The sequence below is a fragment of the Diadema antillarum genome, unplaced genomic scaffold (assembly GCF_040938485.1).
Source record: "Diadema antillarum isolate AM-2024a unplaced genomic scaffold, OU_Dant_1.0 scf00000191, whole genome shotgun sequence".
NCBI lineage: Eukaryota > Metazoa > Echinodermata > Echinoidea > Diadematoida > Diadematidae > Diadema > Diadema antillarum.
Window position 1 is genome coordinate 770,950 of NW_027271080.1, and position 21,604 is coordinate 792,553.

At 37.7% G+C, this 21,604-nt stretch overlaps 1 protein-coding gene across 1 annotated transcript in view; it reads right to left on the minus strand.

The window, feature by feature from the left end:
* Positions 1 to 2,892: 2,892 nt before the first annotated feature.
* Positions 2,893 to 21,604, minus strand: part of LOC139723458 (arf-GAP with SH3 domain, ANK repeat and PH domain-containing protein 1-like) — a 139,072-nt gene continuing 120,360 nt past the window's right edge. Inside the window, exons 18-23 of the mRNA XM_071634702.1 lie at positions 14,535 to 14,619; positions 13,229 to 13,273; positions 9,445 to 9,497; positions 6,830 to 7,101; positions 5,318 to 5,434; positions 2,893 to 3,588 (exon numbers count right to left, since the gene is read on the minus strand). Coding sequence (XP_071490803.1) covers positions 3,514 to 3,588; positions 5,318 to 5,434; positions 6,830 to 7,101; positions 9,445 to 9,497; positions 13,229 to 13,273; positions 14,535 to 14,619 — 647 coding nt within the window. The 3' untranslated portion in view covers positions 2,893 to 3,513. The remainder of the gene's footprint in view (positions 3,589 to 5,317; positions 5,435 to 6,829; positions 7,102 to 9,444; positions 9,498 to 13,228; positions 13,274 to 14,534; positions 14,620 to 21,604) is intronic.

Here is a 21,604-nt window from a genome sequence, read left to right on the forward strand (position 1 = left end):
GTACACAGTCCCAAATTGTTGCTGCGTATTCATAACGTACTGTATGCCATATAATATGCAAGGTTTTTTCATTCATTACTGCACTTCACGATCGCAAATTTAACCACTCACGAAAACTTCGGGAAATCCCAATTCGTGGAAAATTAGACTCCCTACATATTATGGCATACAGAGTAATCATATTCAAACCTGAAATATAGACACAAAGCAGCCAAATAACCAATGTGGTGTTTTAATATTATTACCTTCAACTCTTTGAGGTCTCTCTGTACAATTCCAAATCATCAACTTTCTTCCAAAATCCCACACTTTGAATTCGATATTAGAATATTAGGGAATGGTAAAGAAAAACAGCAACAAAACAAAAACAAAAACCGACATGGTAGGAAGTCTGCACTATGCTGAGTCTTCATCTTCTTGAGCTCCAATGTAAAAGCTGCTATTTTTGCGAGGGTGAAATTTTTGCCAATTTCTCAAATCACTGTTGGGTCGCAAAATTAACAACACATGAAAATACTGCGAACGGACAGGCATTATACAGAGTGCATCAACTAATGGGTCAGTGTCAATTGGCGAAAACAACATGTCTGTCACCTCCCCATTCACGAAAATATCGGTACGCAAAAAATAACAGCTTTTACAGTACAAGTGCAACCATTCTATTCTGTACTTTTGAGATGTGACGGAGGTCGTTCTCAGGACACATTGTGGCCTCTCCGGAGAGAATCTTCCCTAAAAAATCCTCCAAAAGTCAGATTTTAAAAAAAGATTTTAGAATGAAAATAAAACAAAAGAGTAGTTGAACCCAGCACGACTTCTTGACATGCCAAACACTTTAAAAGTGGAGTTGCTGGGAGTATCTTTAAAGCAATAGCTCAAGCTACAATACTATTCCCAAGGACACATTTTGAACAGTCTGCAAGAATCTTCAGTCTATTGAAGGAGGCAGACTTAATCAGAAGAAGAAGAAGAAGAAGGACTATTGGTGTAGACAATGGCCATATACCAATCACATGTAAAAGTGAGCTTGGTACCTCATCAAGACAAGCAAACGTGTCTGTGGTAGGTTCGGGGTTCAAAAAAATAAACAAATAAACAAACAAAAACATGAGGGGTAAACTGACATCACACCTTTACCCGTTCCATACTGAATTCTGAAATCTCCGTAGACTTAATACACAAGCCACCAGGCTCCCGTATGAAACAGTTTAAGCACAACATGTACATCCATTAATCATGGTCCCATTTTGAAATCCCTTGTATAGCAGGGAAAGAAGAATATAAAAAAAAAGTTAAGAAATAATGAATTTGGGGTAAAGGAGGGCTAATTTATAATAACACTGTATAATTATGCTGATAAAGACCATATCACACAATGAGATCTTACAAGATTTGCAACTCAACATTAGGAAAAAGATAGTGTAATAAATGCATACATGTACAAATGTATGTAGGGCTTATCTCACATTTGAAAACAAAGGCAAGAATTGCTAGCATAATGGTAACAAACAAGCAGATAATATACTGGTCTTAAAAAACCTATGACAAAATGCACAAAATCAACTAAGAAAGCATACTGTTTCCAAATGTTACTGACCATCTACTACACTGAGATCTGCCATAGAACTCACTTATCGTACACGGATTCACTGTAATTCGCCATTTAATATGAAATGTTTATTTTCTTCATCAAAGTGATATCATCAGAGCTTGACACTGACACTAACATTTTTTTTCTTTTTTTTTTTTTTTTTTTGGGGGGGGGGGGGGGGGGGGGGGAGTCCCGGCAGCCTGTTTGGGTCACTATTAAATCTTTGAATTTGACATTTTGTTGGGCCAAAAGAGAGACGAAGTGGCTCAAAAAAAGAAAGAAAGAAGGAAATAAAAAATTTCATTTTGAATTTTAGCTGTCCAATCTGGCCACCAAAAGATAACCTTTTTAATAGGAATTTGGTGGCCCTACATCAACTTTTAGTGACCCTGGGGCACCTGGCCACAGCCGTTGTAAAGCCCTGATACCATGAAAGACAGCTAGTCCTAATTAGTGCGATTGTTTGACCACATGCGGGCTGCTTTGAAGAAGACGGATGCAAAATCCTGAATCTGGTTGCAGTCACCTCCCTAAACACATCCCCTGAGACTCAATCTTGCCATATTTTTGGCAAGGTATCTGGAAATTCCCAAAGACTTTCTACAGGAGCTACGTGTACCAGTTTCCTGCAACTAAGGAGTTAAATTCCTTAAGCTGAGCAAGCCTCAATGGGAATTGAGGCTTAGAAACATCGTAATAAGCGCTTTATAAATGATATTTATTATTATAATTATTATTATTAATTAAAGGGTCATTTCACCCAGGTTTCCTTAACCGTGCTGGCTTCTACCAAGGTCATACCACATCATGACACGTCTGTAAGATTATGACACGTGGTATTATCTCCAAATCATAGGGCATACACATGTATACACACCATGACCTATACAATGATATAATATTTTTGGCCTTCTGATCATCGTGTAACAATGTGGCAGAAAATTTGACATACGACTCAAAGTTCCATCTAATGATTCATTTCATCTTTTTTTCAGTGATGGAGTAGATATTTGTGAACTCGGCGAGAAAAACGATCCACTAATATATGTTCCTTCCTGCCATGCAGTGAAAAATGACTTTCTATTATGTGTGGCATGTTTCAAAAATACATTACTGGATGAAATGATATCACATCCTTAAAAATATGTGAAATGCATACTGTTCCATCTAATACCACTTGTCCATTGAGTATTTTTTTTTCAATATATTCTTGTGTTTTTCACAAGAACAACAAAATAGAAATATAGGGTCAGAGTGAATTTATGTACACGACAATCAAATGTACACAGGTACTAACTGACTGTAAGCCATTCTCAGCATACTAAAATGGCTGACTTCTAAATAGATCAAAGAAAGACTGGCATACCAAGTTTTGATGTCCACACTCTTCTGAGTCCACTGAAAGCCATTCAACTCCACAATAACAAAAACTGAGAGAAATCAACCCCCCCCCCCCCAAAAAAAAAAAAGAAGTTACACTAACACATTTTACAATAAATGGGACTATAAAGAACACTTACACATGCTCTAGCTGCTGGTGAAGAACTTTAGATCTTACTACAGTGTATTTCTGACTGGGTATCGTATAAAGATTGGCAATGTTATGATTGGACGTACTGGCATGGAGCTGTCTTCCCGCTTTGATTAAAATACTCTTGCGGTGTGTTGTGTTCCACTTCAAAGATGCAGCATCGTATTTGCTTCATATCAAAATCTGCGAGTCGCCTACTGGTATGAAAATATTTGTTTCTCTAGTTATTCTCTGCATTGATCTTTCCTTTTTTTTTCTCCCCTGCACATGATGTATAGAGCTTATAAGCTACCAGTATAAATATATATAATATGTCAATCATATACCGCTAGTTGGCAGCAGAAAGACTGCGCAGATTTGAGTGTGTGGGACTGAGGAGTTTGAGCCTTGGTTAGTCACTTATGACATGTACAAAGCAGACAGGAAAGACGCCTCTTCTTGTTGGATTTCCTTCAATCTCACCAATCTGCAGAAAATGGAAGGAAAAACAAACATAGATAAATATATAATGTATTCATACGTCACTCTCACCGACACAATGATCCTTTTGCTCTCCAAAATTTAATTAGACACAAAAGAAGCAACTAGAATTAAGAGAGGAACTTTAAAGGGGCATAGTCCCGGTAGTGTAGAGGGCGCTGTTGATGATACTGCCGATCACCGTTAGCATTGATACGAAGACTACCGAAGTTGAGCTGTCATCAAGAGTAAAGCGCGTAGCTGTTGCTAAGTAACGTTGCCTTCGTTGTCTTCTCTGCGCATCGCGCAGTCTGTAGTAATGCCAGGGTGCGTGCATATGTGCTTGTTATTATGACATCACAAAAGAAGTTTGCTAAAGCTGTCATCCCCCTCAGCCGAATCATGAGCCGAACTGTGATCCGACCACTGACTACAGTGAATCGGACTTCTTCGGACTCGGAGAAGTGGGCCAAAGCGTAAGCGCTAAAGAGGAGTCGATAGCATAGGTCTCTATAGGAAACTTGCGCCGTGCACCCGCATACGCATTTGACTAAAACACCAGGACCATGCACCTTTAAAACCAGTCCATATGTGACCGTGCACCTCAAAACGAACACAAAGTCGCACACACTGATTTTGCGTGAGGACTGAAAATGAGTGAAGTGGGTCAACCTAGCCGAACTTGACTTTTTCATATTTTCCGAAAGAGCGGGTCTTCTTTTACATTATGCTAAAATTTGGTATCATAAAACGGACAGGAAAGTGTGTTTTTTTAGCAGTTTATCTCGAACATTTTTTGGTAAAAAAGTGTGATTAGGTGTGTCTTTAGAATCCCTTTTTCATTTCTGAAAAACCTTGTCCACACTCTTCACTTTCAACTCTAATAACTTTTGAAAGGATAGTGATACTGCTTTGAAAGTTGGCATTAATTATGGACAAAATGTGTTAATGAGGCATGCTCAATTTCATTTTAATCTGATAATCTCTTCATTGTTGTTACTCTGGTGGTTTACTTCCTTTTTTTCGTCCCATTCATCGCACAGCCAGCACGGTTTGGTAAAGATTAAGCGCTTGAATAGACACTGTACTTCACAGCCTCTTTTCTCAGTTCACTTTTTTCCTGAGTTTGTGCTTTCTTTCCAATATTTAGACAGGTTAGGAGAGTCCATTTGATTTGAGTTATACATCATTTTAAAGTTTAAAGTCTGCTCTTTCAGAATATGGTCTTGATTAAAAATTCATGTCTGGCGACTTTTTGTTTGTTTTGAGGTGCAGGGTCACATATATTATGCATATTCAGATTACATTGATGCCCATGACAAATTGTGCATGCTGAGGGATATTCAATCATCAGCACACACTCACAAACACGTGAAACGACATGCACAGGTGCAAGGTACTGTATATACGCCACAGTCTAAATTTTCGCAAATTGGGAATTCCCGACGATTTCACAAGTAGTTGAATTCGCGATCGTGGAGTCCTGTACTGAACGGAGAATAGGTACATGCGTACGTCATATCCACATCGGGATCAGAGTCATTATTTTCTCATGTCTTTAATTTCGCAAATAGCACCTGACTCACGAAATTCGCGAAATATTCGGTGTATAGAGTACACCTATCTCTCCAATATTTTTGTCCATGGACTATTAAAATTTAAACCTTCATATTGATTTACACTGCCTTTGTAAATACGAGTAGGTATTCCTCCTGTGGAACGCCACCGATACTCACCCACCACTCTGCATCTGCCTCCCCAGTGACTACGATGTTCTCTCCTTCCTCAAATGTGAGCTCATCCTGGTAGTCTGCCTGGCAGTCATACAGCGCCCTCACTCTCTTTGGTCTCTTCTGGAAAGGCCAAAAAAAGAAAAGAGAATGCTTTTTGCTTTGATACCATGACAATTTTCTCGAGTTCATGCACTAAAGTGTGTATCTTGTTGGATTGAAGACTAGGTGGGGACCTGGCAGCGACTCCAGTCTTGTTGGTTGCGACTTCCAAGACTAGCCGGGGGGGGAGGGGGGGGGGGGGGGGATATTTTATGAAGTGTTTTGTCAGATATTTTTCGGACAAATTGTTATAAGCTACTGAAATCCTTGCATGTGATTGGCTGAGAGCAAATTTGTCTGAAAATTTTTAATGGACAATATACTTCATGAAATAATCCCCTAGTCTCCAGGTAGTGGTGATAAAATCAAACATGTTCAGTTTTTGGGGATACTTTTTTCAAGTCTTCAGCTGGTCTTGGAGACATCAAAATAGGTCATTCTGTTTGGAAACCTCTTGGATGTCGCACTGGAGTCGCCTTTGTGAGAGCACAAGCCATTTCTTGGTCTCTAGAGTTGCATGAGACGCCGCAACTTATCAGTCACGGCAGTCGCGGCAAAGTCTCCTCCACTGAGGTATAGGCCCGTAAACCATGGATTGTTATGACATCATTTCACTGCCATTAAGTATCGTCTCCTACATTATCATAGAATTAGAAAATCCTTTATGTGGATTAGAGTGAGAACCAAGTCATATGTCTTAAACTTTTGTAGCTCAGTGGATAAAAACATGACGGTACTATAATTAAAGGAGCTTTAGATTATCAATGCGGATGTTTATTAAGATGACGATTGAGTTCGTCATTCTGCGCTCCCTGCGTGTCATGTTGCAAAGTACATTGTAGCTTTAGATTACGCAAAGACGCAACCTATATAAAGTAAAATGGCGCCCCCATATGATCAAAGTATCAAGTAGCTCTCTGCGTTGTGAATTGAGCGGACAAAAAATGACCTGGAGCTGACAGTGCAAACTCAGACAAATTTGCACATGTGAACAACATGTCTTTTTCCTCTGAACGTCTGCATCACAAAAATCCAATTGCTCCCATATAAGTCAGTTCACAGGATGGCACTAGTCCGCAATGACCTCTTCAACCACAGACCTTGCAATACATGGAATAGTCATCAAGAAGAGCAGTTGAAAACAGCCATGCAGGAAGTGGTAATTTACATGTCAGTGCTGCATGAATGGCTTTTGTTAAATGTTGCTGAAAAGAATGCACATTCACCTGTAAATACCAATCAGCACCTGGTTCATTTATAACACAGTTGTCATGAAGCCCTATCTAGATTTTGAATACCTCAGTTACAAATCCATTTCAAGAGAACGTCTGCAATGGCCTTTATCTGCACATGCTCAGATTGGAACTGTGAACTGGCTTATTGTGGGGAGGCAGCCACTTGGGCAAATTCGCTCACCGCCTTCTGCACCCTTGGGGCAGGGGTCGGGGGTCCACTGCTGCTGCTACCGCTCCGCGCCCCACTGGACGATGTGTCATCCGTCACGCTGCCGTGTCGGCTCTGCGACCGGCTGCCGGGCGTCGTGGGCAGGCTGGGCAAATCCTGCTGACTACTGGGGCGGCTGTTTGGCTGGCTGCTGCCCCCGTGGAAGCTGGCCTGGCTGCCCGGACGACTGCTGCCACTGCCGGCCGTTCCGTTGCTGTCTGACGTCAGGTATTTCTTTGGTGGGACTGTGTACACAGAAAAGAGACCAGGGGGAATATAACTTCTATACAGTGCACTCCTATTACAACAAACACGGTTATGACAAAATTCCGGTTACAACAAAATAAAAATTCAAGCCGCAATATCATCTGCTCTACGTATTTATTGTTCATTTGTTCAGTTATAGCACGATTTCGATATAACAAAAGAAAATTGTCGGTCCCGAGGACTTGTTATAACCAGGAGTCCACTATATTTCTATAATTTTTAACCTAAAATATGCCAATACTTGTCTTGAACACTTCAAGATGTCTTTCAGCTGGTGGCTATTTTAAAGTGGGCTTTAGAATCTCTGCAATTTGATTGGTCAATTGTCATGCATTGATTTTTACTGATCCACACTGAGCCATGCATCCGGTAAAATCCGAATGCATGGCTCAAGTCATGTATAGTGTTGGAGGTGTACAGGACGCAAAATGGGGAAAATGGTTGTATTTCATGAATTTATGGGCCCATTTTACAACACAAATGATGCATTCGTGAATCAGTGAGAATTGGATGTTGTCGTATAACTTTGGAACAGTCTAAACCACTCGCTGCACTCTTGGGTTTAAACAGTTCCAAAGTTAAACTCGCGCATCCAATTCTCACCAATCCACTCTGTCATGTGCATCATTTGTATACTATACCTGGCCCCGTTTTATCAAGATATAGTTAACGCCGATTGTGAAATCAACGATAACTTTGATCATCGACTATAACGTTCAATCAACTATAAGTTTCAGTAGAACGAAGAGACTTAATTGTCGATTATAGTTATAGCTGATCACCATGACTTAATTATTGATTTAGTCAAAACAAAAAACACAGGACGAGGCTGGGTTCCGGTACTGTCTGCTTAAAAACAATACAATACATAAAGCAAAACGAAAAACAAAAACACGAATGTACATGATTGTTTGCCACGGCCAGGGAAGTGTAGTCTGCTAGTACGTCCGCCGAAGTAGCGCTACAGCCGCTGAATAAGAAGTATGTTTGCAACAGAACTGCGAAATACGCCGTTTTGCATTGTATCGACGAAAGTAGGTCGGTAGATCTAGCACTTCTTAAGCTCAAGAAAATCTGCGTACGCGCGTACCGTGAAGATCCTGCACACTCCTTAGGATCTTAGATCTAACATTAATATTCATTGACATAGATAATCTGACACAGGATTTCTGCAGTGGGACTAACCGCACCAGTGACCCCAACACGTACCTAGTTACAGCGCCCCGCACCGGGGTTACAGTGGGACTGTCCAAGTAAGGTGAAGGTCTTGTATGCATTGTTTCAAGTCTTGTGTGTTACATGTAGGATTATGAAAACTTGTGAGAGTGTAGTGACTAGCTTTTTTTGTTTTTACATCTACGACGCAGGAGATCAGCTTTGTAAATGAATAGATCGCGAGTCTACACGTCGAAATTGTAGACCTAATAGACGCTCAGGTCTACAATGTTACGGTAAGTACAAATGACCTGCTGTAATGTTACATAGGCCTAACTGGTTAGATAGATCTTACTGTCGTACTAGGTGCTATAGAATTAAACTCTTTACTTTTTGTATAGGCCTACTAAACTATCAATTAGTATCTACTGACGAACTAGCTCTACATAGGCCTACGCACGTCAGAAATCACTGGTTTCCTTGCATATTCTTGGCAAGATATGCATTGCACACAGACGCAGTTTCAGCGCTCGGTTACTTGCCCTTGCTGGTGATGGCTTGATGGGCGGGCAGGCCGAGGCGCCGGGCGCGCAGGGTGGGATTGAGACTGCTGTCTAGGTGTTTGCGTGCAGCAATCGCGTAAGCAATGCCTGCCGATTGTGAATTTCATGCAAGGAAAAGATCATAACTAGATGAAAGAAACGTAACTAACTATTGGAGAAAGTGAGCACTTAACAGACAAACATTTGTGACAAGACCCCAGCTAGACTAGGAAAGTGTGACAGTCATCTTTCTTCTGTAATCTGCCTTACAATTGAGTCTACCTAGACTGTCTCTACTTATAGTTAATTTTTTATCAACTATTAAAAGTTATCATGGATTTTGTGCGGTTGTGAAAACTTAAAGTTGATTTGGGAGGAAGTTAAAGTTGATTCAACTTTGGGTCTCTTGATTAAACGGACTTATAGTTGCTTTGGAAGTTAATCGTTGATTAATGGACTTAGTTGATTTGAGAGGTTAATCATTCATTATCTTGACTTAAAATTAATCTGATCTTTTCATAAAATGGGGCCCTGGCATACAGAGAGTCATTCAACTGAGTAATTATTGCTAGTCTTCGGGTTTTTCTTCTTCTTTTTTTTTTCAAGTGCAGACCAACAACTTACTTGCTGGAGGACTATCCATGCTTGGAGGACGAGGTAATAATTCTGGTCTTGAGCTGTGAGGGGGAAGAAAATAATAATAACAACAACATTAAAAAGCTATATGGACTATCATAATAATGAAAGTGTTGAAATAATAATAACAATAATGATAATAATAATAATAATAATAATAATAATAATGATAATAATGATAATAAAATAACAATAACAATAAGCATACTATTAGTAGTAGTTATGATGACAGTATAAAGAAAAATAATAGCAAAAACAATAAAAAATAGCAATGATAACATTTATCATGATTACAATACTGGAAAAAACACTCTGGCATCTCAATTATCTTATCAATACCTACATGTACCACTGTTCTCCCATGAAACCTTATCATTACCCCTCACACAGTAATGATGCTATCTCTAGACACATTCTGGTCAAAAGCAGATTGTCTGCTAAATGACGTCAGACAAACCATGACGAAATTTTTTTTTTTCACACTTGATTTGATGTATACTGACCAAAAAGGAAAAATAAAAGAATGCACTGAAATCTGTGCTTAGTGCATTGATGGTTCTGCAGTTCATAGTTCAATTTCGATTGATTTTTCTGCCATTTTCAATTCAATTTATTGAGAATTTTGGCATTGAATTAATATCACAAATGAAATACGGTCATTTTTTTTTCTCGAACACAATAAGCCACACAATCTGTACATTTGAAAATAACTGAAATGTACTTTTGCATGTGTACAATAATTTTTTTTTAACAGATTGAAGAAAAAAGTCAATTTGGAGTTTATCAGAATAATGGCACAACAATGATCTGACTGCATTGTGGCACATTTATTGTGGGATTTGAATACAGAAGGCTATTGTCAAATAAGCAAAATAGCTTGAAAGTTTGTATAACAGCCTTCTTGGGAGGGAAAAAAAAAATGTGCAAAGCGTGCATTATGTATACTTAGCAAAAAAAAGAAGCTAGGCTGTCCAATATTCTGGAGTCTTTTCTTTTGTTTTCATTTCATTTTTCATTGCCTGTGGACTACCTGAAAGGCATAAAACCATTTTCCGCATAATGGAAATGCAAATTGGAAATCACAAAAAAGAAATACATAGATATAAAATGAATTATATGTGTAAAAGACATCAACTTGCCCCGCAGCATGGCTTTGTTAGTGCATTAATGTTAGGATTTGAAGAAAATTTGCCATGTTATGGGTGGAAAGATCAAGACATTGCTATAACAAACTTTGGTACTCTACTTCTCTTTATGATAGTAAGCTACTGCCCACTGCACATGGGCATATCCAATGTTTAAATTATTGGAGGTTATATCTCATAGGCAAAGGCTTAATAAGCAAAGGACTTGATGTGATGAAACTACATGACATAAATGTGCCAATGTGGCTTGAAATAAAGTTGTTTGGCAAAGTTCATTTAATTGAGATTTTACGATCAATTAACAAATGCATTTGTGTTTGGATTTGCTTTATGTGGCCACAAAGGAAGCACTTTAATATAGGAGTAGGCAATGAGTGCAATAATGTGTCTTGCCTACCAACATGACTGCTGCTGCCAGAGGACTTGAACAAGGGTCCTCATAATTGAAGGTCTGTGGTCTCTACCACTGAGCCACTAAAGCTAACACAATTTAGCAGAGTGTGATTGCGTTTGTTATACTTTGTACTCTAATCGTACTAATATATTCAACATCAGAAAAGAAAATTTTAAATTGTTTATAATACCCCCAATGGAGCTTTGAACACTGAAAGAGGAACACAACACAGAATTGACAACAATACTTTTGAGACAACAAAAGGACACATAAACAAGAGAAAAGAATGAAGATAAGAAATTACGTCATGTAGAATGATTTTGCGCAAAATAACTGGGAAAAAAGGGTATTGTATGCAGAGGTTCAATCAAATTATGCAAGTTATCTATTAAGGCATTCACCGTGATGATAGTATGAAACAATGAGAAATGAGTACTGCAATGGCTAGACATTTGCATGCAACTATTGACTGTCTTGGGTTCATGCAGTACATATCAAGGGGATTGCCAGTCAGTCAGTGGACCATACAGGACATACGTTTTTACACGTAGCTCAAGAACAGACGTGGCTCATCTTTTTCAAGTTTGTCTTCTGCAATTCTATAACCAGAGAATTATTGCTCCCTTCATTTTTTTTAAAGATCTTGCATCGTACATTCTTCCAGTCACTAGAAGGTCATACAGTCAATTCCATCTTCTGCACAACACAGAAACTGAAATGCATTTGTGTGCCAAAAGGCAGGTCTGTCACACAAGCTGAAATTATACAATTTTTGTTCAGCCCTCAATGTTCGTTACAGTGTGTACAAAGCCCCCCCCAAAAAAAAAAAAATAAAAAATTAAAAAAAAAATGCGAAATAAATTTCACCTTCAAGATGATCTGTAGGATTGTGGGACACTGTTTGCAAAGGTAGCAGCCTGTCGCTTAATTGCTTTTTACACTACTTTAAGAATCAAGAGAAACATTTCAATCTTTTGATAAATGATACCAATGCAGGGTGCTGAAACTGACTGCTACACACATGCATACCAACAGTCAAAAAGAAAAAGTAATGAAGTTCGCTGTAACCTAAACTTGTTAAAAAAAAAAGAATGCAAAATTTAGAGAATACCCATTCATAAACATTCAAACAGCAGCAGAGTGTAACACTTATCCCACATTGGGGCTCTTATTTAAAATGCTGGGCTAAAACATGCAATGCCAGAAAGGTATGGAACATGACAAATTGATCTTGCAAGACATATGCCTCATGCTTCAGAAATCATGCACCAATGCGGTCCAGCTCTGTCATTTTCAAATGACGGCACCATTTCCAACCATAACATCCTCTTTAAAAAATGCCCTAATTATTGTTTTAGGCATACACTGTAGAGTGCTTGTATTATCGCCATAATAAATCAGCAGAAACAAAGTTGAAACATTTATGAGCACAATACCACCGAAAAAATGCTGCTGTAGTTTGCATCATTCAGAAAGAGAACTTCCACTGATAAAAACAAATGCACATAAATTCAAAGTATAGCCGGAGTACAATTAAGCTTTTATATCAAACACAGCAAGGATAATCTGCTGCTCAAATGTTCATAAAGAAAACTGCAGCTCACAATATACTGTGAAAGTGGATATTTTCGTGCGACTAACTTTTCGCGCTTGGCGGGGTAAGAAGAGTTTCGCGTGTTTTTAATTCTGCGGAATCAAGTCATCAACTGCTGGAACATTGGGCAAACAAAAATAGTCGCGTGCTTTTATTTTCACGCTGGTTTCGGGTTGCACGAAATGCACGAAAATTTCAACACCACGAAAATTTCCACTTTTACAGTACACTTTTATCTGAATACACTGAGCACTATAGGCAAACTGAAAAAAAGAAAAAATATATATGTATATATTTCTGGGTTTGAGTATGCAACATCTGCCTTTCATCTATGACACACATGGAATCGTTGATAGTCAACCATGTCACTGGAGTTTCAAGGGAAATGTTACAAAACAAAAGTAAGACAACTTAATTTGTATAAGGTTTGTTGCAAAATTGAATACAGGAAGAAAATGCATTCTTAGGTGCAAGTCAGAAATGGCTGATATTTTCAAGTTTGCAGGATTGCCAGACATTGTACCGAAACTTAAAAAGTGCAAAGAACGGGGGTGCGAGTGCAACGATGCGGGTCGGCTCACTTGTGCACAAGCATAGTGTTGCAAGTTCAGACATAACACACACTCAGAGTAGATTTACCAATAACCATACGAATGGGAGTATGACGCTCGCCTATTTTCCCAGCTGTGATGGAGGTGGTGGGGTGGGGTGTTGGTGGTGGGGGTGGGGCATAAGACAAGACAGTGAAAATTTAGGATGGATGCATTAAAATTGGATAGAAGGGGAGAGAGAGAGAAGAGAGAGAGAGTGTGGCCTCCTCTACGAAAGCCATGCATCCTATGATACTGGACAACAAGATGGAGTCTATTTTTACTTCAAAGGCAAAACATAGTTCTCATATGCCTGCAGAAACTGGTGAAGTTTATTCTTAAGTGGAGACATTATGCAAATGTGTGAAATAATACTGTCACAGTGATAACACCATTTTAGTTGGGTCACAACAAAAATGAAAACTATTACCAATGGGTCCACTGGATGTAGTGCAATATCAGAGCGTACCCAATCGTGGTTGCTGTGTGATGTTTTATATTTGATTTACATGGATTGCGATATATCGGACCATAGCAGTATCCATGGCGTGAGAGTGAATTGCATGCAGCAGGTTGTTTAATAGCTGTATGTGATCCAAATACTAATGCTTGGGCACGTTTCCATCATCACGTACAACTAACATTCTACCAACCCACTGCCGACAGTGACAGACACTAAAGGAATAACAGTTGTGTACTCCAAAATTGTATGATCAAAATCACTTTACACATTTATCTCAAAATACTCCAGAACAACTCATTACCCTGGCACATCTCATCAGCCAGACAAACTTCCCAGTAGACCCTTGCGATATATTGCACGCAAACCCCAAATGGTGGAAGATTAATTCTGAGAACTATGCTTCAGCTTTAGTGCCTACGGGCTGCTGTGCTCAAAACAATTCTTCACGTCGCACACAACACAGTCATCAAAACGGTGAATTTCAATTTGTCTTCATTCGTTATCCTGTTCCAAAGGAAGAGTGCTCATTGTACACACAGCACATCTGTTCTTCATTTCTGACATTTGGAATATGGTAAATAATGATTATACACAGAAAAGGGGACATGCTAGCAACACTTGACAGATAACAGTGGAAATCTCTCAGTTTCTTTGGATGCAGTTTATCTGATACTAGTTTGTGTCATTATTACAATGTACAATGTATATTCAGTCAACCTTGCCTTTGCAGATTCAATTAACTATACACCTGGAAGGAATCATTTAATTTGTCATCCTTTCATCTTTTTAATCATTTACTTTAAAAGAACAATAGAGTATAAAGTACAGATTATTGGCAACAAAGAGAAGATGGTGGAAATTTCAAAGGGAGAAGAGGCGGGGGAGGACTTACGCTAATAGCTGTTTCATCTGCTCTACGTGGCTGTTGGACTTTGGGATCGGCGGCGGAGCAACTGACGGTGCTTCTGAAGATTTACCTGAAGAGAGAGAAAATGGCAAAATTCACAAAGTTTTAGAATTAAAACGCGCAACACAGTGGCTGCTTGTTTCTGAGTTTGCTCTATCACTGTTGATTTGCATGACACGAAAGCAATAAATGAATGTGACAAAATGTACCAAACATATTTTGCAAGCCCCCAAGAATCCTATATATATGTGGGATACTGCAGGCAAGAATAGTAGGCTGGCGCACTTTTTTCTTTGAATTTTATTTTTCATGTGATTAGCAGTATACACTAAGCACAAAGTGCAAGCAAGTTTTTTTTTTTTTTTTTTAATCTATTTGTATCAATCAAGCACAAGAATGCAACATACCACCTTTTATACAATTGTAGGTCAAGATGAATATGCAAGCACAATGCAAAAGTGAAGGGTAAGGTTTTGAAGCAATGTACATATTTTCAGTGATGTCCAAAGCCCAATATAGGTCCCTGTACTTGTTTTACCTTTGAAAGTTGAAAAATAGCAAATAAAAAATCATGTACTTAAATTGTTTGCCATGGGTCTCTGCCTTAAAAAAGAAATAAACTACAACATGAGGACATTTCTGATCAGGCAAATGTTTAAATATGATTTGACATGGAATGGTCAGAGAGTTTTCTATTGGTGCTAGAACACTAATATGGGATATGGGGGGGGGGGGTGTCATCAAGGAACAGAACAGTGAACTAAGACCTTAAAGCAAGGTGGATATTCAAAGAGAAAGCCAGTGCGACAGTAACCAAAATGAAGAAATCAAGATTATTTTTTTCTTAACAAAAATGAGCAACTTACAGAGATATATTCCAAATCCAGAAAGTGGACCCAGCAATCATGGCTTCACATCTTCTACTGATTTCACCAATTAGGCTAACTCCATAATAAACTAACTGCCTTATTCTCACCATTTTTACAATTTTCTTCAAATATTTCATATAATTTACATGAAAGATAACAACTTGTGACTTATGTGACATTTAACACTAACTTTCATCTTATTCTGCCCCACATTTGACCAGACATGTCCCATCACACAAATAAATAAATATAAACATAAAGAATTACAAAAAAAGAGAAATGCAAAATATTTCTTGCACAATGGTGGGAACAATATTTCATATGTTCATGAACTATCTAAGTTTTTGCTTTAATTAATAGTGAAACTTTAGAATGTGATGGTCGAAGGCAACTCATGAACTAAGATTTTGCTAAATATCTACACAGTACACTTTTCAGTCATCCGTCAGACATGAACATATTCCGATGATAATCTCCAAGAAATATCACCTTGAATGATGGAGTCTTGTAATAGAAATTGAGCTTGACCTTTGAAACCCAAACATTATAAAATGTCCCTAAAAAATCTTGTCTCTTGCATTTGCCCTGTTATTTTCCAATTTTGTTTCAAGTTAGGTGGTTTGATGCGCATGTTCTCTTTTCCACATCAAAGAAGAAGGGGGAAAAATGTATATATATATACACAATATCTGTAATCGATCATTCTTTTGCAAGCTAGTCACAAATCAGTTTTTAGACGAAATAGATATTTTCATTCATTTATCAAGGGGGAAAAAGCTGCATGAGAAGATTTAAAGGCTTTCACCACTTCCTATGGTTGTTAGTTAGTAAGGCATAAAATATTATTTGTATTTTGTTTTTCAAATTAGGCTTTTTTCTCAGATTTAACCCTTTTTTTTTTGACTGGTCAGATTCATTCCCAACACCTCAATAGGTACCTTTTGTTTGTTTGTTTGTTTGTTTGTTTGTTTGTCTCTCTGTCTGTTTGTCTGGGGAAACCAGCATTTAAATCTCCATAATGCACGAGTGACAAAGGAAATGAACACACACAAATGAGGAAAATAACGACTTCTAAAATTGCTGAACGGTCAAATATGTTTGAAATTCAGAGCCGGTCAAATACGTTTGAAATTCGGAGCCGAGCAAATATAGTCAGGTTGAAGAAGATGCACACAAAATGAAAAACTACTGTAAAGTAAAGACACTACCCATATACACATTTGTACACAATGTACTATATACCACGTAGAAGGTATGGTGTATCCTTTTGTCTTTTCTTACATAACCATGAATCCTAATATGAAAGCAATATACTAGTATACTAATATGAACAAAGAAAAAAAAAACACTACAGCTACATATTCCACCACCAAATTCTGTTTCTGCCTAAGAATGTGTGTATCATATGTTCTACGAATCAATACTCATGACATAAAGGCCTGCACTGTAAAAGTTGGTGACACATAAAAAGTGGAATTTCACCGCGATGTACCTGCTGATTGCACTAAATAGAGTAAACTTTAGCATACACAGAAGTTCAAAAGCTTCATCAAAATTGTATACAGAATAGAAAACATCACGTCTTCAAAATGAAAGTGATATTGGCTGTATCCACTTTGCTGAAAAATAAATAAACAAATAAAATGATGACAACATACCACAGGCCTATAAATTAACCTGTCCCAAAATTAATCTCAAAATGTCTTCTATCTTAAATGAAATCATAGAGAATAGATTGTGTCTGTGGTTAAAAAAAAAACAAAAAAAAAAACAACTTTTGGAATTTTATAAGTGAGCAGGCATGAAAAAGCCATAGTTGGTAATAACAAAAGTTGGTTCTCACCTCTTACTAAGACCACTTTGTATTTTGATATCCCAGCCATTTCACAACTGATTATCACCAAAAGAACTTTGAATTTTGTCTAGAATGTTATGCTGTTTAATACTTCAAAAGTGGTTTCTCATTATAACCGCAAAGGAAAAAAAAAACAAATAAAACAAAAATCTAAAGCCATTTCTCAAGAACTATACCATCCCTTTAAAGCTCCAGAGCTTCCTAACTTCACATTTATTTTTCTGTCATTCTGTTTGTTTGGCTTTACCTTATTTCTAAAAATCAATTTGAATATTGTACTTTCAATAGATAAAACCCCACCTCACTCAACATATAGAAAAATTTGCCCCATACACCAAGCCCAAGAGGGGTCATCATTTTCTTTTCAAGTCATGACCGCATGAAGGACAGCCTCAGCAGATTATGTATTTTAAATGCGGGTATAGTTATGATAATGTATAGCTATATAGGCAGAAATACCATAATGAGAAGGCACCTTCCTTTAAGGTTCATTAGTTAATGCAAGAAAGAAAGCATGGCTTGAAGGTCAAAGGAATCACTAGCAGCAGGGACAGTTTGCAATTCCTTTAAAAGCATTCTTCTCTTTTGCGCTTCTACTTCCAATTCTATGTCTCCTTATTACTGAGTAATTGTGTTTCATCTTCACGTTTTGTTTTCTTTCATAGTGGCAGACTTTCCTGATACATCTAATTGAAAAAGAAAGTAAACAAAAGAAATATATGATTAAAAAATACAAAAAAACACTATCCCATGAATATATAAATGCTCTTGTATCCGGCTTGTGGCACTTTCTAGGTAACCAGTAAAGAATGAAGTCCCGATAGCCAAACTGACCACTACGATAGACCGATAGCACTGCTAGCAGAGGATGTAGCAAGCATCAGGGTAGATACACTATAGAAAAGCTATTTGAAAGCTATCATGATTGGTTTTCAAACAGACTGAATGTTTTACCACTACCTGAGTCCGGTACATCAGTACCTGTAGTAGCTGCAATGTCAAAAATAAAAATTAAAAAATTAAAATAAATACTGTAATAATAGAAACAGTGAGCAGTCGGTGAGTACATCGATCGTGTGCTGAAATGTATCTCATCCATTATTGCGCTGAGTCAAAGCAAAGTGGAAATTGGAATGGCATGCTCATAAACATAGATTGCGCTGAAAAAAACAACAACAAACAAAACAATAAAAATGACATAGTCTGGTCTCAAAGCAATGACATGTGCATACAGATATATTTAATTAGTCTCTTGATCTTGCTTGATATTGCTGTGAAAGTTAGAGGAAATGAAGAAAAACATGTAAAATGCACATCAATGAAACAAGCTTGGCGGTTATACGCCAAACTACGGTTCTTACACAACCCTATCTTGAGCATCCGATTAAGGCACGATACCATAGCGATCAACATGCATTGAACATGCAGTGCATATTCCGTCAGACAAAAATGAAGTGCATTTGACTTGGCTGGTCTTGTGATAAATGCAAGGTACAAGTTATGTAACTGATGACATCCCATCCACTTTTCATGTGATCATGGCACAAGTAGGAAGTCCCTTAATTTTCTGCTACAATCTTTTTTTTTTTTTTTTTTGGGGGGGGGGATCTCTCATTCTCTTTGGTTGTTTCCCACATTTTTGTGTTAGTTTGGATGTTCGCTCAACATGTACTCCCTTTACACCCCTTTAGTTGGAATTGGATCATTCTTATAAGGAGCTCTTAGGGTTCAGTCACTCTTGAAAAAAAAAATTATTTTAGACTTGCATAGTACTGGCACAAAAAATAAAAAATGTGCAAAATTTACTGCTCAGGCTCAGTTTATTTAAAATGAGAGCAGAAAAACAAAAAGCTACAGCTCAATGAAAATTGAAGCAGAATCAAAACAAATAGTAGAAAAGAACATCATGATAACTGGTGATATCATAGTCTAATAAAATTTGAATATACACTTATTCCGGCCAAATCTACTGGTTTGTGAAAGAATATAAAGTTATCAGCATTCCCAAGCTCACTAATTCCATTTGTAAGTTTGACAAAACTCTATTTATTTATGTCTGAACCACTCTATATTTCAATGCAACTTTGATTTTGACAGCCAAAGTTTGGAAATTGAGAGTTTTACTTTACCTTGTGTCACAGTCATAAGTAGTACTTTTGAGACTAATCTGCTGTGCTATTATGTATCACCCTGCACTAGTTTGAGGATCCGCTGAAGAAGATTTATTTATCCACGCCTTCTGCATTAGGCATATCTAAAATTTTTGCCTGCAATCAATATTGCTAACTCTTCCCATTGAATCAACACTTTCATACAAACCAGAAAAAAAAATGCTTTCTCCTACCTTCATCAAAGTTAAGGGAACTGACACTGAACTGAGCTTTTGTTTCATTGAATGGTCATTGAATGGCTAAAATCTCTATTCAGAATTTGTTAGCAATTATTTATAGCCCCAAGTTAATTGAAGTGCCATTAAGCTGAGCTTTTATTTGATTGAATAATCATTGAACTGCTAAAATCCTGAGTCAGAACTGGTCACCAATCCCCCATCCCCGTTAACTGAAGTGCTATTGAACTGAACTTTCATTTCATTGAATGGTCATTGAACTGCTAATATCTGGAGTCAGGATTAGTCATGAATCCCCATCTCCCTACTATCAACTGGACTGCCATTGAACTGGCCTCCTATTTCATGAAATGGTCACTGTATTGATAATATCTGGAGTCAGAATTACAGAATTAACCATCAATTCTCATGCCCTCTAAATTGCAGCCAATGTACTGAACTCTCATTTCATTGAATTGTCATTGAACTGCTAATATCTTGGTTCAGAATTAATCATCAATCCCCTCTCCCTTCAACTGAGCAGCCATTGAACTGAGCTCTCTTTTCATTGAATGGTCATTTAATCACTAATGTCCAGAGTCAGAATTAGTCATAAATTCCCCCCTTCAACTGCCATTGAACTGAGCTTTCTTTTCATTGAATGGTCATTGCATGGCTAAAATCTCTATTCAGAATTTGTTAACAATTATTTATAGCCCCAAGTTAATTGAAGTGCCATTAAGCTGAGCTTTTATTTGATTGAATAATCATTGAACAGCTAAAATCCTGAGTCAGCACTGGTCACCAATCCCCCATGCCTGTTAACTGAAGTGCTATTGAACTGAACTTTCATTTCATTGAATGGTCATTGAACTGCTAATATCTGGAGTCAGGATTAGTCATGAATCCCCATCTCCCTACTATCAACTGGACTGCCATTGAACTGGCCTCCTATTTCATGAAATGGTCACTGAATTGATAATATCTGGAGTCAGAATTACAGAATTAACCATCAATTCTCATGCCCTCTAAATTGCAGCCAATGTACTGAACTCTCATTTCATTGAATTGTCATTGAACTGCTAATATCTTGGTTCAGAATTAATCATCAACCCCCTCTCCCTTCAACTGAGCAGCCATTGAACTGAGCTCTCTTTTCATTGAATGGTCATTTAATCACTAATGTCCAGAGTCAGAATTAGTCATAAATTCCCCCCTTCAACTGCCATTGAACTGAGCTTTCTTTTCATTGAATGGTCATTGAATGGTCATTGAATGGCTAATGTCCAGAGTCAGAATTAGTCATCAATGTGTAATGGTTCAAACATGGAGTGGTGACAGGTGGGTTAGAGAGTGCAATGGAAACACTGAGGTGGACCAAAGCATGACTCTGAAGTTACACATTCAAGTCACCCAACCTGGTTCAATCCAAGATGACCAGCGCTGAAAAAGTTCTGTTAGGATAGTTACACGAATAAAACACAAACACAAGACACATGACAACAAATGTTGACAAGACATATGGTAGCCTCCAAACAAGGCTGCAGGCTCAATGCTTTCTCCCCATTCTTTTACCCCTAATCTCTTAGAAAAATTATTACAAGTACAATGCTACCTGTATCAGTCCTTAATGAGAATACACCAAAATGATGAATACAACATGGTTGCTTTGCTTAATTTGTTTGCTGCAAATCAGTGAACCTAAGTCCACTTGCAGTACTACATATGTCAGGTTTGGGAAAATATAATTTGTACTTACAACCTTATTCTTTTCTGAATGAAAACCTAATAAAGAGTCCATATATACTGTCCAATAAAGGCATACACAAGAGTGTTATTTTGAGACTAAATAGCTACCTGACCTGTGTTTGGAGCCAGTCGTGGGGATAATCTTTTCTGATTTATGAATCCAAGTTTATTCCATTTTTGTTTTGTTGCTTTAAATTGATGGTTGTTGTTGGGAAGGCTTGTTTTTTCAATATTTCCAACCCCTTTTCATTAGCCT